Source organism: Nuphar pumila, chromosome 16 (genome assembly GCF_984573655.1).
Source record: "Nuphar pumila chromosome 16, dmNupPumi1.hap1.1, whole genome shotgun sequence".
In the NCBI taxonomy this organism is placed as follows: domain Eukaryota; kingdom Viridiplantae; phylum Streptophyta; class Magnoliopsida; order Nymphaeales; family Nymphaeaceae; genus Nuphar; species Nuphar pumila.
Genome location: NC_143264.1, coordinates 80,062,683 through 80,076,948, shown reverse-complemented (window position 1 = coordinate 80,076,948; position 14,266 = coordinate 80,062,683). Strand labels below are relative to the sequence as shown.

At 33.9% G+C, this 14,266-nt stretch overlaps 1 protein-coding gene across 1 annotated transcript in view; it reads left to right on the top strand.

The window, feature by feature from the left end:
• LOC149813788 (P-loop containing nucleoside triphosphate hydrolases superfamily protein) overlaps window positions 1-14,266 on the top strand; it is a 49,234-nt gene that overhangs the window by 25,909 nt on the left and 9,059 nt on the right. Inside the window, exons 9-13 of the mRNA XM_089992448.1 lie at window positions 164-344; window positions 9,522-9,644; window positions 9,731-9,847; window positions 12,182-12,286; window positions 14,052-14,192. Of these exons, the coding sequence (XP_089848574.1) occupies window positions 164-344; window positions 9,522-9,644; window positions 9,731-9,847; window positions 12,182-12,286; window positions 14,052-14,192 (667 nt within the window). The remainder of the gene's footprint in view (window positions 1-163; window positions 345-9,521; window positions 9,645-9,730; window positions 9,848-12,181; window positions 12,287-14,051; window positions 14,193-14,266) is intronic.

The following is a 14,266-nucleotide window of genomic DNA, read 5'->3' as shown; positions in this document are numbered from 1 at the left end:
CACAATAGCAAAAACTGGGCAGTAACTGCATTAGTATTGAAAAAATTGATTTCAGCTTCTTCTTACAAAATTTTCATTTCAACTTTTACTTTTTTATTACTTCAACTTCACTTTGAAACACTCTCTTGTTCCATCATTTTCCTGCTAAGTCATAATCTTGCAGGTGCAAGGAGGAAGATAAAGATTCATACTTGTATTATATTTTGAGTATTCATGGTCATGGGCAAACCATTGTTTTCTGCACATCATGCACAGCTTTGCGGCGCATTGCTTCAATATTGCGGATTCTTGGGCTGCCTTTATGGACGCTTCATTCTCGAATGCAACAAAGGGCCCGATTGAAGGTACTACATTTGGCCGATGCAAGGTTAATTTGGTCATGTCCACCATCATTGGTTTTTTAATGTTTCATCAGATTTGATCCCATGTATATTCTTTTTGAAATGTGATCTGAAGAAAACTTATTTTTTTTAATGGGGAAACCTACCAGCGTGTCAGACTGCTCCAGGTGGGTTTGTCCCCCGTGTAGATATTGGCCCTTGCTTGGCAGCAAAACCCCTGGTACTAACCCCCTTGCCCACTAGGAGGATGTTCTTTTTGGGATCTGCAGAAAACTTAATAATTTTGAAAAGTTCTAATTTTTGATGGACACACAAAATAAAATAATGACCCTCGTTTTTTATCTTTCAAGTTTCAACCATTTTATCATTTACCTAAGATGCGGCTATCTTACCTTTTTCCTATGCTTTTTGCTTTTATCTTTGTCTTGCTTTTGTAGTTGTGCTTATTGTTCAGCATGTTATGCATGTTGCCTTGACATTGATACAGGTCTCTACGAAAAAACATTGGTATGGAGTGATGGACGTACTGTCTTAAAGTACCATATTTGTGCACATATACAAGAGTAAGATGTGCTTGAACTCTTTGAACTATAAAGAGATGGTGCCAAATGAGTAACAAAATGTATGAGGGGCTCAAAGTCAAAAGAATGCTTGTACTTTTCATAGTCTTTTGATTGATGAAAGAGATGAGCATGTTCAAATCTAAAATGAGCTTGTAATTTAGACAAAATTAACAAAGTTGTCGCAAAAAGAATGGTTCAATAGTTCAATCCAAGAATAAATAAACAATCTTTATAGAATTTAAAAGAGCATCTGCAGATATCTATTAGTGTTATGATGATTTCAATGTCAACATGTGACTGACACGGTGGTAGTGTAATGAAACAAGCCAAAATGCAAAAGCCATGTGCCTAAACACAAACACAAGTCCACTTAAGGGGCAATACAAAGGGAAAAAGCCAATACAAGAACACACAAGCACAAAAGTGCATACAATGGCTACTAATAGCCAATAAAGAGAACACAAACAATAAAAAAATGTCTGTATTGACTAACAACTGCTTCAGAAAAAGCATTAACTAGAGGAGCAGAGGCCTTAAAAGACAAAAATAAAAATAAAAATAAAAGAAGGATTGAAGATGTTTACACCCATATATTTGAGATGATTCCTTAGCCATACAAGCTCCATGGTTGTCGCAAACATTGCACGATACTCAACTTCAATAGAGGATAATTAAAATTTCTACTACTTGCGTTTCCAAGAAATTAAAGAATCTCCTAAGAAAACACAAATACCAGTTGTTGGAATTCTGTCATTAGGGTTTCCTTCCCAATTTTCATTAGTATGAGTAAGTAAATCTAAAGACAAAGATGAGGATAAAAAAAATCCTTTAGTTATGGAGTTTTTAATGTATCTAACAATCCTTAATACTACACTCTTGTGCACAATGGTTGGAGCATGCTGCATGAACATGAGCTAAATCTGGTACGAGGATAAATAAGTAGGTGAGTGATCCAAACAACTGCCTTTATAGAGTAGGGATCTTTAAGCAAAGTTTCATCTTCTAAGCCGGGTTAGCATTGACAACTTCAGGAGTCTCCACTTTCTTATCATCAGAAATTCTCAACTTATCACAAATATGAGCAACAAGCTTTATTTGAGATAAGATATACCCTCTGGGTTTAAATACCTAAAAAATATCTCAAAAAACCCATATTAGACATGATTTTTTTTCTTTAAGATAGTTTTAATTTCATCAACTCCATGTTTGTCATTTAATGTGATTATCATATCATCTATATACAATAGTAGAATAACGATGTTATTATCTGTATTTTTGACAAAATGAGCAATGCCAATATAAACAGAACGATAACCCAAATTGATCATAAGAGTACTGAATCTATGATACCAAGCCTTAGGGGTTTGTTTAAGACCATAGAAAACCTTTTTTTAGTTTAAGTGTTTTAACTCTATCAATGTCAAACTCCCGCGGAGTATCTATATAAATTTCTCTATTAAGTCCTCTATTGAGAAATGCATTTTTAACATCTAACTTGTAAATGGGCCACTTTTGAATGGAGGCAACGACTATTAAGGTTCTTACACTAGTCATTCTTGTTACCGGTGCAAAGGTTTATTCATGATGAATCCCATATTCTTGAGTGTACCTTTTGGCAACTAACATAGCTTTGCATCTTTCAAGCAAACCATCATTTTTAAATGCCCATCTATATCCTATGGGTTTCTTTTCTAATGGTAGGCTAACTATTTCCCAAGTGTGGGCTTTACGAAGGGCACTATGTTCATGGCTTCAATCCTATGTCATAGGGATTCGGCTAGTGATGTCTTCTTTAAAATCGTTGTAATTTTGAAAAGATTTTTATATGCAAAACATGTGAAAACCAGACATCAAATAATAAAAACCGGTTCTCACTAGTGGATGAGACCGGGTCGAACTCAGGGAACGGGAATATATCGTATTCAAGTACACAAGTCTAAACTAATCTTTATTGCCGAATTATTGAAATATAAAATGTTCAGAAAAGTAAAAACAACTAGCTATTACAACAAATGAATACCCTTCGCAGAGGGCGTAAAAGTGTAATATTTACAAACCCAGAATTAAATGCCTAAATTCTAAAATAAAAGAAAAACATCTTCTATTCTTGTACTTCCCGTGTCACGTATCGCTTTAGCTCCACTCCTGTATGATCCTGCACAAATCAAATGAACACAAGCAGTACAAAAGATAGAAGGATAAAACTATACTAAAAGAATTATAAAATCTAAATGACACCTCTAATTAAAAATGATTACTAACTACGAATTGACATGAAATAAAATGCTAACTATCACAAAGATGCTAATCAAATCTACTACTAACTAATTGATTAATCTAATTACTAACTATTAATGAACTAACAATTAACTATTGGTATATTAAACTAAACAACTACAAACTAATGAATTAATACTCTTTAAAATGAAGCATCAACAATCAATTCTCAACAATTCTTAGTGAAACTCAAATTTGCTCCAGCTAACACTTAGTGAAAAATTTACAATGAAACTTATTGGGAATCAACAGTGAAATTAAAAAAAAATACACTGTGAAACTTAGCATTGCATGCATTTGATATTTACTGGATTTAAGCAATATTATCATTCACTGATATTTCAAACATCCACCAAGGTTTTTAATTCACTCACAACACTCTTCAATCAATATATTTGAAATTCAGCAACTTTGTAGCAATTCATTCAGCAAATTTTATCATTCAATCTGATCCATAGAACTGGATTGTATCAACCAATTAATACAACGATTTGTATTCAAATATCAACAGAAAATGACAGCAAAGATCAGATACAACCTTCAAATGATGATCAGAGAACAGCCTCCTTGAAGGAATTCAATGAAACTATAATGCTCAGGGTTCATTACTGTCACCATAAAACAGTAGCAGTGATCCAAAACTCAGTGGCTCTCCACATTCACATCGGATTCAGCCATCCGATTGAATTTTTTTTAAAAGTAATCACTGAGAATTCAATTATCAGAAATGTTCACCGGATGATACGGTGATTAGTAATTCCAGAACTTAGCTTTCACCAGAAAATGTAGCGATTTATCCATATGATCGATCAACTTTCAGTAAACATTTTAAAATCTGGTGAATGCACAAATGAATAATCGCTGGAATTTCAAATAACAGAAGATAACCACCGGAATTTCAAACAGTCACCGGATTATTCTGGCTAAACCAGGAGGTTCCGATCAGCATCTCCGGCAGACTCAGAGATTTCAGGCAATTAAACAGTGTATCCATATTCCGACATGTTCTTTACAGCAGTCAAGAGCTCCGACCAGTACATGTAATCCAACTTGAATCTCAAACAGGAAAATAAAAAAGAAGAAGAAAAAACATGCGATCTGTATTTTTTTTCTTTTCGTTTCACACAGAAATCAAAACAGAACTCGATTAAAAATGAAAAAAAATAAGAAAAATGAAGAATCGGAAGAAGAATAAGAGAAAGAAGTATAAGAAGAAGAAGATGATGCAGATTAGGAGCAGAAGTAAAAGAAGAAGAAGAAGAAGAAGAAGAAGAAGAAGAAGAAAAAGAAGAAGAAGAAGTAGGAGAAGAAGGAGAAGATGCAGAGCACTCAGCACTCACCGTGAACCTGAGGGGTTAGAGAAGAATGGCCGGCCTCCTCCCGTACGCTGCCGCCGTTGCTGGAATTCTCTCCACCGGAAAACAGGGAAGAAGATAGAAAGAGGGAGAAGGAGAAGAAAGGATTAGGAGAAGTGGAGAGGAAGGAGAAGAAGAGAGGGCTGTAGCTCAGGAAGGGGGAGACGATCAAAATGTTTGCCCCTTTTCGGTTTTTAAAAACCATTCAAACCGGTTCACCGGTTTGAAACAACTTTATTTTGAAAAGCAAACCGGTTAAACCGGTTTGTGTTTATTTTTGCAATTTTCAAAAATCAAAAACTATATACCAGTTTATTATAAAATTTTCAAAGATTTAAAAACAAAACTTATTTATGAAGAACTACAAAAACTATTCTAAAAATTTTTTCTTTTCTAAAAAAAAACAAACACTTAAAATGAATAAAAAAATATTTTTCTCTATTATTATTTTTTTTATTCCATTTTTAATTGCAAACTAAAACTAAACTACTATGAATATAACAAAAACTAAAATATGCATAAAAATGTAAAATAAAACTATTTTTCATGCATTTTCTATTTTTAAATCATTTTAGCACATTTACTCGAAAACTAACATAAAATTGGGTTTTTGAAACATTATTTTATAAAATCATGCATATTTAAATGTTAATAAACCCTGAATTATATGCATGATTAGCTAGCAGGGTGCTGCACCCACGTCGACGCGACTCGACGCGGGTTCGGGTGCGGCACCGGGTGCGGTCAACCCGATCCTGGGTGCGTTGACCGCACCTAGGGTCATTTCGGTCTATTTTTTGATTTTTTTTTTAAAAAAAAATTGCCCTACGAAATGGGCTGCGGAATTTAAAAAAAAATCTGCTGACAGCTGCTTGATGCTGCTCTTGTTTTATAAAGGGGCACTTGTGTCCACAACATCTCACGAGCTTTGTTGGCATCCCAGATTCCCATGCTATTCCTGCCTCCAAACAATTAATTCGCAACGTTGGAAAACACACTGTTAACTTGGAAATGATGATCCATCTTCCTCAAAAATTAAAACCAAAATTCAAGAGCCTTTTGAAGTCTTTATCCTTCAAGGCTTCAACGATCCAGATCCTTCTTCGTCAAGGATTTTCTCTCTCCATAATAAATGATAATGATGGTGGTAGCCTTGGTGGCTATTAGTATTCACTTTTCTCCTGACGAGATGTTGTAGCCTTGTGTAGACCTGTCATTTTCACATGTCAAATCCAATAAATTTCTTTTAGCTGTCATCTGTGTGCAACTGTATATAAAATGAAATTTGCAGAACCCTAGGCAGTGGCGTGGCAGTGGAGCCGTAGGCCTCGTAAAGACTCTCTCCAACAAACCACATCAAACCTTTGCTAATATTTTTTTTCGTGAAGACTAGGGAATTTTAGACATGATTGAATCATGACAGTCAGCAGAACGCAGCAGGCTGGGTCGATAACTGGACCCCGACCCGCGCAGGGGGAACCTACGGTGTATATATATATATTTTACATTTTTTCCCCTGCCACACCCCCGCACCTGGGGTTTTTGGAAGTGCCGAATCTCCGCACCCGCACCCATGTGACATAGCTTCAATCCAATGAGGATAGTTTTTAGCTTCATTGTAATGTGATGGTTCATGATAAGAGTGAAGTGCCATTACACAAGCTTGGCAAAAATGAGTCATATGATACAAACATATTTGGTGGATTGGAGACTTGGTTGGATCTCCTAGGAGTTTACTCTTCTATGTGTAGACATTGTGAGTACATATTATAAGCACACAGTTTATCACTTTTCTCACACCAGGTATGGACATGCATATCATTAGAGGAATTTTCAACCACATTATCATTATTATGAGATGACTATATTATCTTCAACATGATGTCCATTATCCACATCATTATCTAAAGAGTTCACAAACAGGATCATGATTTATCCCATAATCATTTGATTCATAGGAACTATGTTTTTTTGGCAAAAGATCAAACAAGAAACTATAGTTTACTTCCTCTTTGTTATCTTTTTTATGAAAACCATTTTTCCAAGAAAGTTACATCTTTAGAAACATATAGTTTATTACATTTAAGATCAAAACACATATACCCTTTTTGAGTTCCACCGTACCCTACAAAAAACACATTCAAAATCTTTAGGATACAATTTGTCATCTTTATGAGTAAGAACAAATCATTTGTAACCAAAAATTCATAATCACTTAAAATTGGTTGTTGTGTTAAATAATTTCTCAAATGAAGAAATATTTTGCAAAGAGGACGAAGGCATTCTATTTATCAAATAGATTGATGTCAGGAGGACTTCATCCCAAATTTTTTTAGAAATATCTTTAGAAATAAGTATAGTGGTTTCTATGATATGTCCATGTTTTTTTTTCGCCAACCCATTTTGTTGGGGAGTCTTAGGGAAAGATCTTTGATGACAAATTTTAAGTTGTTTTAAATAATTTTGGAAATCTTTTCACTATATTCTTCTCCTGAGTCAAACCTAAGTATAAAGATATTGCTTTGAAATTGATTTTTAATAATCATATGAAATTCTTTGAAACATGATAAAACATTCAATTTGAAGTTTAGGAAGTAAATTCGTACATATCCAGTGAAGTCATCAATAAATGTAACATAATACGAATAACCACTGTTTGACATGAACGGGGATGAGCCTTATACATATGAATGCACTAGCTCAAAACCTTTTTTAGAAATAAAGGTTTTTTTTGAAAAAAGATTTGATTTCATTTTCTCAATAATGCAATCTTTTCAAACAATATTTTTTCATTCAATTTTTTTTCCACAAAAGAGAAAAGATGCATCTTAGATAAGCTTGGATGTCTAAGTCTTTTATGCCAAGTTACAATATCTTTATCTTGGACATGATTACAAAATGATTTGGATGAAAGAAACACAAATTCTATGAAGTAGAGATCTTTTCTATGCCCTTGCGCAATCAACTTCCTTGACTTGTGATCATGTACTAAACAACCTTTAGATGAGAAGGAGATTTCATATCCATGGTTGGAAATTTTAGAAGCAAAAAAATATTTAAATTTATTTTTGGAACAACACTAATTTTTGGAACAAAGAATTTTTTAAAGTCTTAAGTTCCAATAATGTTGATTTTTAAAGATGTTCCGTCAACATTTGAAACACAAGGTGATTTTGGGTTAGTGCATATTTTGGGAAGAACACTTTCATGTAGAGTCATGTAAAATGAGTCTCCTGAATCAAGAATCCAAGAGCACATAGTTGAAGGAGATTATGTAGCAATAACAACACCCATAGTAAATGTCTTAAAGAATTGTTGGAGTACCTCCGTTAGCTGACTAATGAAAATTTTAAGATCTTTTTCATTTGTCTCTTCATTATTCTTGGAAGTGGTTTCTCCAATGGAAGCCACCTTTTTATTGAGTTTGAAACATGCCGGTTTGATATGCCCTGGTTCATTACAATAGTGGCAAATGATTTTACATGATCCACCACTATAGTTTTACCTTCCAAAATGTGGAGGTTTGTGGGTCCTCTTATTGTTACCGGGCCTAGCTATGACCAATATTTCATCTCCTCCTTTAGTAGCCATGCCAAGACGAGTTTCTTCTTGGTATATTTCGGCAAGAGGTATAGTGGAGGATCTATGAATAAGGGAATACTTCACTTGTTTGAATTTTGGGTGTAGACCGTGTAAAAATTGAAAAAGTGTTCTTTTTTCATTTACTCATACCTAAGTTTCACATTAGCGGTGGTTACCCATTTGGGTTCAAAAAGTGCTAACTCATCCCAAAGAAGGGATAAGACACTAAAAAAATCTCGGACACTCATATGCTCTTGTTTCATGGTTCTAATCTTTTCTTGAAAGATCTTTTTGGGTATACATAGCCTTTATAAAGAACCAAACCTCATTTGCCTTTTTAAATTTGACAATGTTGGCACATATATTAATGTTGACATTGTTCATAAACCAAGCTAGAATTTTAGCATGGTTACTCTCCTAATCTTCTATCTTGATTTGATGATCATAGATGACCTTGGTTCGATCTTCTCCTTCATGAGCTTTCTCTATGCCTTCTTCAAGTTTGTGAGCTTTAGAAGAGGTTCGGGAGTGGTGCCCATCACCTACCCCCTAAGTTTTTTTCCTTTAAGGTGATTCTTCATATAATTAGTTCCATTGAGCTTGAAGGGAGTTTAATTTTTAGTTCATACTCATTGACAAACATGAGGAGAGAGAGGAAGGAAGATGAACATGAACTCTTCAATCACGAGCACACGTTCCCTTGATCACTGCAAGCAACATGTTATGAGGTCCAAGAACCCAAGAAGCTTTGATACCATGTAATGAAACAAGCAAAAATGAAAAAAAAAATGTGCCTAAGCACAAATACAAGTCTACTTAAAGGACAATACGAGGGGCAAAAGACAATACAAGAACACACAAGCACAAGTGCGTACAATGGCTGCTAATGGCCAATCAAGAGAACACAAACAATAAAAAAATATGTTTATTGACTAAAAATGCTTAAGAAATTAACTAGAGAGGGGGATAACCCCCTCTATATATACAAAGAGGAGCTCCCAATAGAGGTGTTGGGAGCTCTCAACGTCTCTATTGTCAAAAGACCTTAGGGTAGGTCCCTTACACAATAACACAAAGACAAAAATAAGAAAAATAAAATTAAAAGAAAACACAAATCTGAACCTATTGGACCGACCCTATTACAGACAAAATGACCAAAATACCCATGATGGGTATTGTCTATCACATAAATATATATATATATATATACACACACACATATATATATATATATATATATATATATATAGAGAGAGAGAGAGAGAGAGAGAGAGAGAGAGAGAGCTATATTTTAACAGGTAGGAGGTGTGCAGGTTCTTTTGGATTTTGCATGCTTTGCTTCTGGTTTAGCATATTATCTTTTCTTTCTCAATAGGAAATTTTATGTTGCATTCTGGTTGCAGGCAATAGATCATTTCCGTGGAAGCGAACATGGTATTCTCATTGCTACTGACGTTGCAGCGAGGGGGCTTGATATTCCTGGTGTTCGAACTGTCATACACTACCAATTGCCACATTCAGCAGAAGTTTGTTTGTCACCAAAATGAACTTCTATATCATTGACATTTTCCAACCTTTCTTGCTTCTAAATTTGAGTTTTTTCTCATTTTAGATTTACATCCACAGAAGTGGAAGAACAGCTCGAGCCTCTTCTGATGGATGCAGCATTGCACTTATTTCACCAAGCGACAGATCCAAATTTTCTTCTCTGTGTAAATCTTTTGCCAAGGTTGGGATCTCAGTGTTCTTATTTTTCTTTTTTTTAACTGAAATGAAATTTTAGATAGTTACTTTTATGTTGGAATTTCTTCATATACATGATTATATAAAGTTTATTAATCAATGCCATATTTGAAGCAGTTGCACAATGCACAAATAGTGGTTTCTTATTTCTACTGACACGTGAATATACTTGAGGTTTTTTTACTTGAATTGTTTAGACAATTAAAATGGAATTTGCATGTGTCAGATGCGTAGTTTGAAAACCCAATGACTCATGACGTGACTGGTTTGGTCTTGACCCATGACTCGGCCAGGTTTTACTAACATTTTATTTTATATATAAAATTACTATGAATAATTATTTAAATAGAAAAAATTTTATAGAATGCCAAAAATATCTCACATCAAAACATTAATATATTAGTAATAATTAGGTAATATTTAGTGATATAACTAATATCTAATTATAAAAAAATATAAACGGTGGAAAGTAAATTTGTCATTACTTATGAGTCACCAAACTAGTATACTAAACATCACAATCAACTAATTGTTATGATAAACTATCTAATTCAACTGTTAACAGTCCTAAAGAAAACTTAGTGGTGAAGTTATGATATAGACATGAGACTAGATCCATGTACAAATAAAATTCCATCTCTATTACACCCAATGTTGTAAGTATCGTACTGTTCTCGTATCGGTCGGGCCCAAAATAACATACATATAGTAAAAAATTGTAATTTTTAATAAATTTTTCAAAATTTCCAACAAAAAATCATGAAAAATCAGAAAAATAGCAAAAATTCTAAAAAATCATAACACATGAAACAATGATGAATTGCACAAGATACGACCATAAAATCACATATGAAGCATTTATGTCTCTATGAGTTACCTAAGAATCATCAAACACCAACTATCTCACAAGAACAATGCAAAATATTAAATATCTTGCAATTAAGAACATGCCACAAGACTCATGCTTTCATATTACATAAATAAAAATATTATGGCAATAGTTGCACTCAATTTTCAATCGAATTCTACTCATTACTTGAGTGCCCCATTGTCATGACAGATCAGATCATCTGATGCCATCTTTGTTGGAGTGTGAAGCATGATTTCTACCTTTATATAAATCCTTAATTTTTGCGGATCCAACTTGGGGTTGCATGGGGGGCAGAGCCCCGCGAGGCAGAAAATTTTTTGAGGTAGTTTTGTAATTTTACTCATAATAGTCTTTTTTACCTTGATCCACTTGGTGAAAATGCAGTTTTACTAGGGAAAACTGCAAAATCCCTCTCATTTGTGCACGGATTGGCCCCTAAATCGCTCTCACGATTCTTAGGGTGCATGGATGCCCTTGTAATGACTTCTACACAACATGGTTATTAATTTAAATTAATGTGATTTTTTTGTTGTATTTTGTGCAATTCATCATGGTTTTATGTGATACGATTTTTTAGAATTTTTGCTGTTTTCCTGATTTTTTTAGATTTTTTGAAATTTTTGGAAAATTTGTATTAAAAATTTATGATACGTTTACGATACGGTGTTACTTTGGCTCCGACTGATACGAGTAACGGTACAATACTTACAACCTTGAATGAAATATGTAAAAAAAAAACAAATACAAGGTCACAGGCACTATTACAAGTCCAATAAACAACAAAAATAAAAGTGCTAAGGTACTACACAAGCACAAAGTGCACATGCAAAACTTTAAAGAGTCAAAATAGCAACACAAGAACATAAAAAATATCATCTTTATTGAGTAGAATGCTTAGGAAAAACATTAGAAACAAATGAGGGTGTTTACCTTACCCCTATTTATGCACGAGGTAATCTTAATAGAGCTTTGGAACAGTCAAACCACAAGAAACAGAGCTGCTGGGCTGTTTCAATAGCTCTATTGACTAATCAACTCTATGTTGACTAGTCCAAAAAGAACCTAACTAAAAGAGCCCCACAAAACCCAGGCAATTACAAAAAATATAAAAAACAAAAATAAATACAAAACTGTTCCTATATGACAGACCTATATTCAAAAGTAAAAAGACTAAAATGCCCCTGATGGGCATTATTACAACAAAATTGTATACATATTCATTATATTATATATATATATATTAACAATTCTGTCTTCTAATTTTTGTAATATTTTGTTCCTTTAATTTACTATTCACTAATGATATTGCATTTGTATTCTCTGAGCACATTTGGGATCTCGTGTGAATTATTTTGTCTTTCTATGGCTGTTGGCTAGTAGTTTCTGACTATTTTACTTGTGCATTCATTTTATTGTTGATGTGGAAAATTTTCTTTCTTTCCTTTGCAGGAAAGTTTGAATCGGTTTCCTTTAGATAGCTCATACATGCCAGAAGTTGTAAAACGGCTGTCGCTTGCTTGCCAGATAGACAAGGTTTTGCATGTGAATGCCCAAGTAAGTAATTCTTATTGCTCAACCTTTTTACATGATTTTATTTGGAGATTTTTTCCAAGTGACTAAAAATTTTGGAAATTTGTAAAACATACCTTAGTTTTATATCCACTAATCAAAAATCAAAATCTATAACCTAACTTGGGATGATAACCAACCCAATCAGTGTATGCCTATTTTTTTTAAACTAAACTAGTTGGTCCATCTATATTCATGTGCTCGGTCAAATGTTTGGGTCATAATGGTTATATTCTTCCATTTATGGTATTGGGCTGCTCTTGATTTCAGGAGTTGTTTGCCCAGATTACTGGACATTTCCAAGAACATGGTATAGTGGGGCTCTGGGCTCTGCTTCACATAATTTGCTGTGTTGGTTTTTATCTTATGTCATGACCTGTAAAGAGATTATAGGATTTTCTGGTGTTAAAATAGTGGATAATGTGAATTGTTTGTGTAAGATTTATTAGGCATGTAACAAAAAATGTTAGATAAGAAAAAGGCCGAGAACGAAGTTTTGATTGCCTAACAGCTTAGAGGGAATAAATAATCATAGAGAAATAAATCCGACTGATATTTGAATTTTTTTGATGATGGAAAAAATCTGAAGCATTGAATGAATGCTCAACAGGTCAAAGACAAGATTCAGTGGATGTTACAATAAAGATGCCCAAATAACTCATCTCCTTCCTGGGAAAGAATTGTTTGACACCTTAGTTGGCTAGTTTCTCTGGAGTTGATGAGGTACTTCCTCCTTTTTCCCCAGGTCATAGATAAGAAGAAGAAATAAAACATCCTAATGACCTATGTTAAGGTTGCTAAAGGTTAATTGCCTATTCTCCAAATTCCCTTCAACCCCAACCAGGTTCTTTATGTAATGGTCTAATGGCTCCACACTTTCGAATTGTCCTCGGGTGTGAGTTGATTAGGCATTTGCTTACTAGAATGAGAATCTTTTTTTGAATATAAATAAAGAATATGACCAAGATTCAAACTGTGTGCTTCCCTGGCACTGCATAAACCCAGAGGCAAGCAGTCTATTCTTTTCTCTTATGTTGATGGACTGATGGCTATCATTTATGGGGACTTCTGCACAGTAGAACAATGACACATCACTCTATTGCTGAAAGCCTGTAACCTGCAACTAGGTGTTTCCTTGATATACAGCTAATACCACAAGTAAATATGCACTTTGCACAAGAACATGATATCGTACAGACCACAGTGTGTTACGTAGTGCACTAGAAAAAGTACAAAATAACTTTCAAGGAACAATAAATTTGTTCATAGGTTTGGGAAAGGCATGAGGGTTGCAAATGGTCAATGCTTGAATCCTTTATTAATAGACTTACCATACACGTCTTGTCCAAAAAGGGGCTACACAAAAGCAAATTGGTTTAGCATGCGGTCTGGTTGGAAGCTTATTGGAAGCATGGTTCTTGAATTTGCTCATGAATCATTCATCTAACACTTGTGCAATTTTACCATACATATGGAGAATCATCTTGAAATAAGTGCTATGTTCTGTTTTTCTTGTACACAATTTGAATAAATGAATGTGGATAGTAATTCATGAATATCAAATCAAAATTTACTTAGAAAACCTGTTTTGATTCTATCTAAAAATCTGTGAAACTGTGCATTCAATTATACAGTTTTTTTTGGGGGTTGTTATGAGCATAATATGAAGTCAAATTAATGATATTTCTTCAGTTTGTGACATTGATGAACTTCTATCACATGTTTCCCATTACTGTGTTATTTTTTGCAGGAAAAGTCAAAAAGGAGCTGGATTGAGCGAAATGCTGAATCATTGGAGTTGGATGTAGAGGGAAATAGCAGTGAAGAAGAAAAAGTAAATAATCACAGGCAGAAAAAATCTATGGACCTACATCTAAGTCGTTTAAAACAGGTTATTTCTGATTTTACTTTTATTCGAGCGTTGCTGTAGTTATTACCTAAATCTAAATGGTTTTGTTAGTTTAT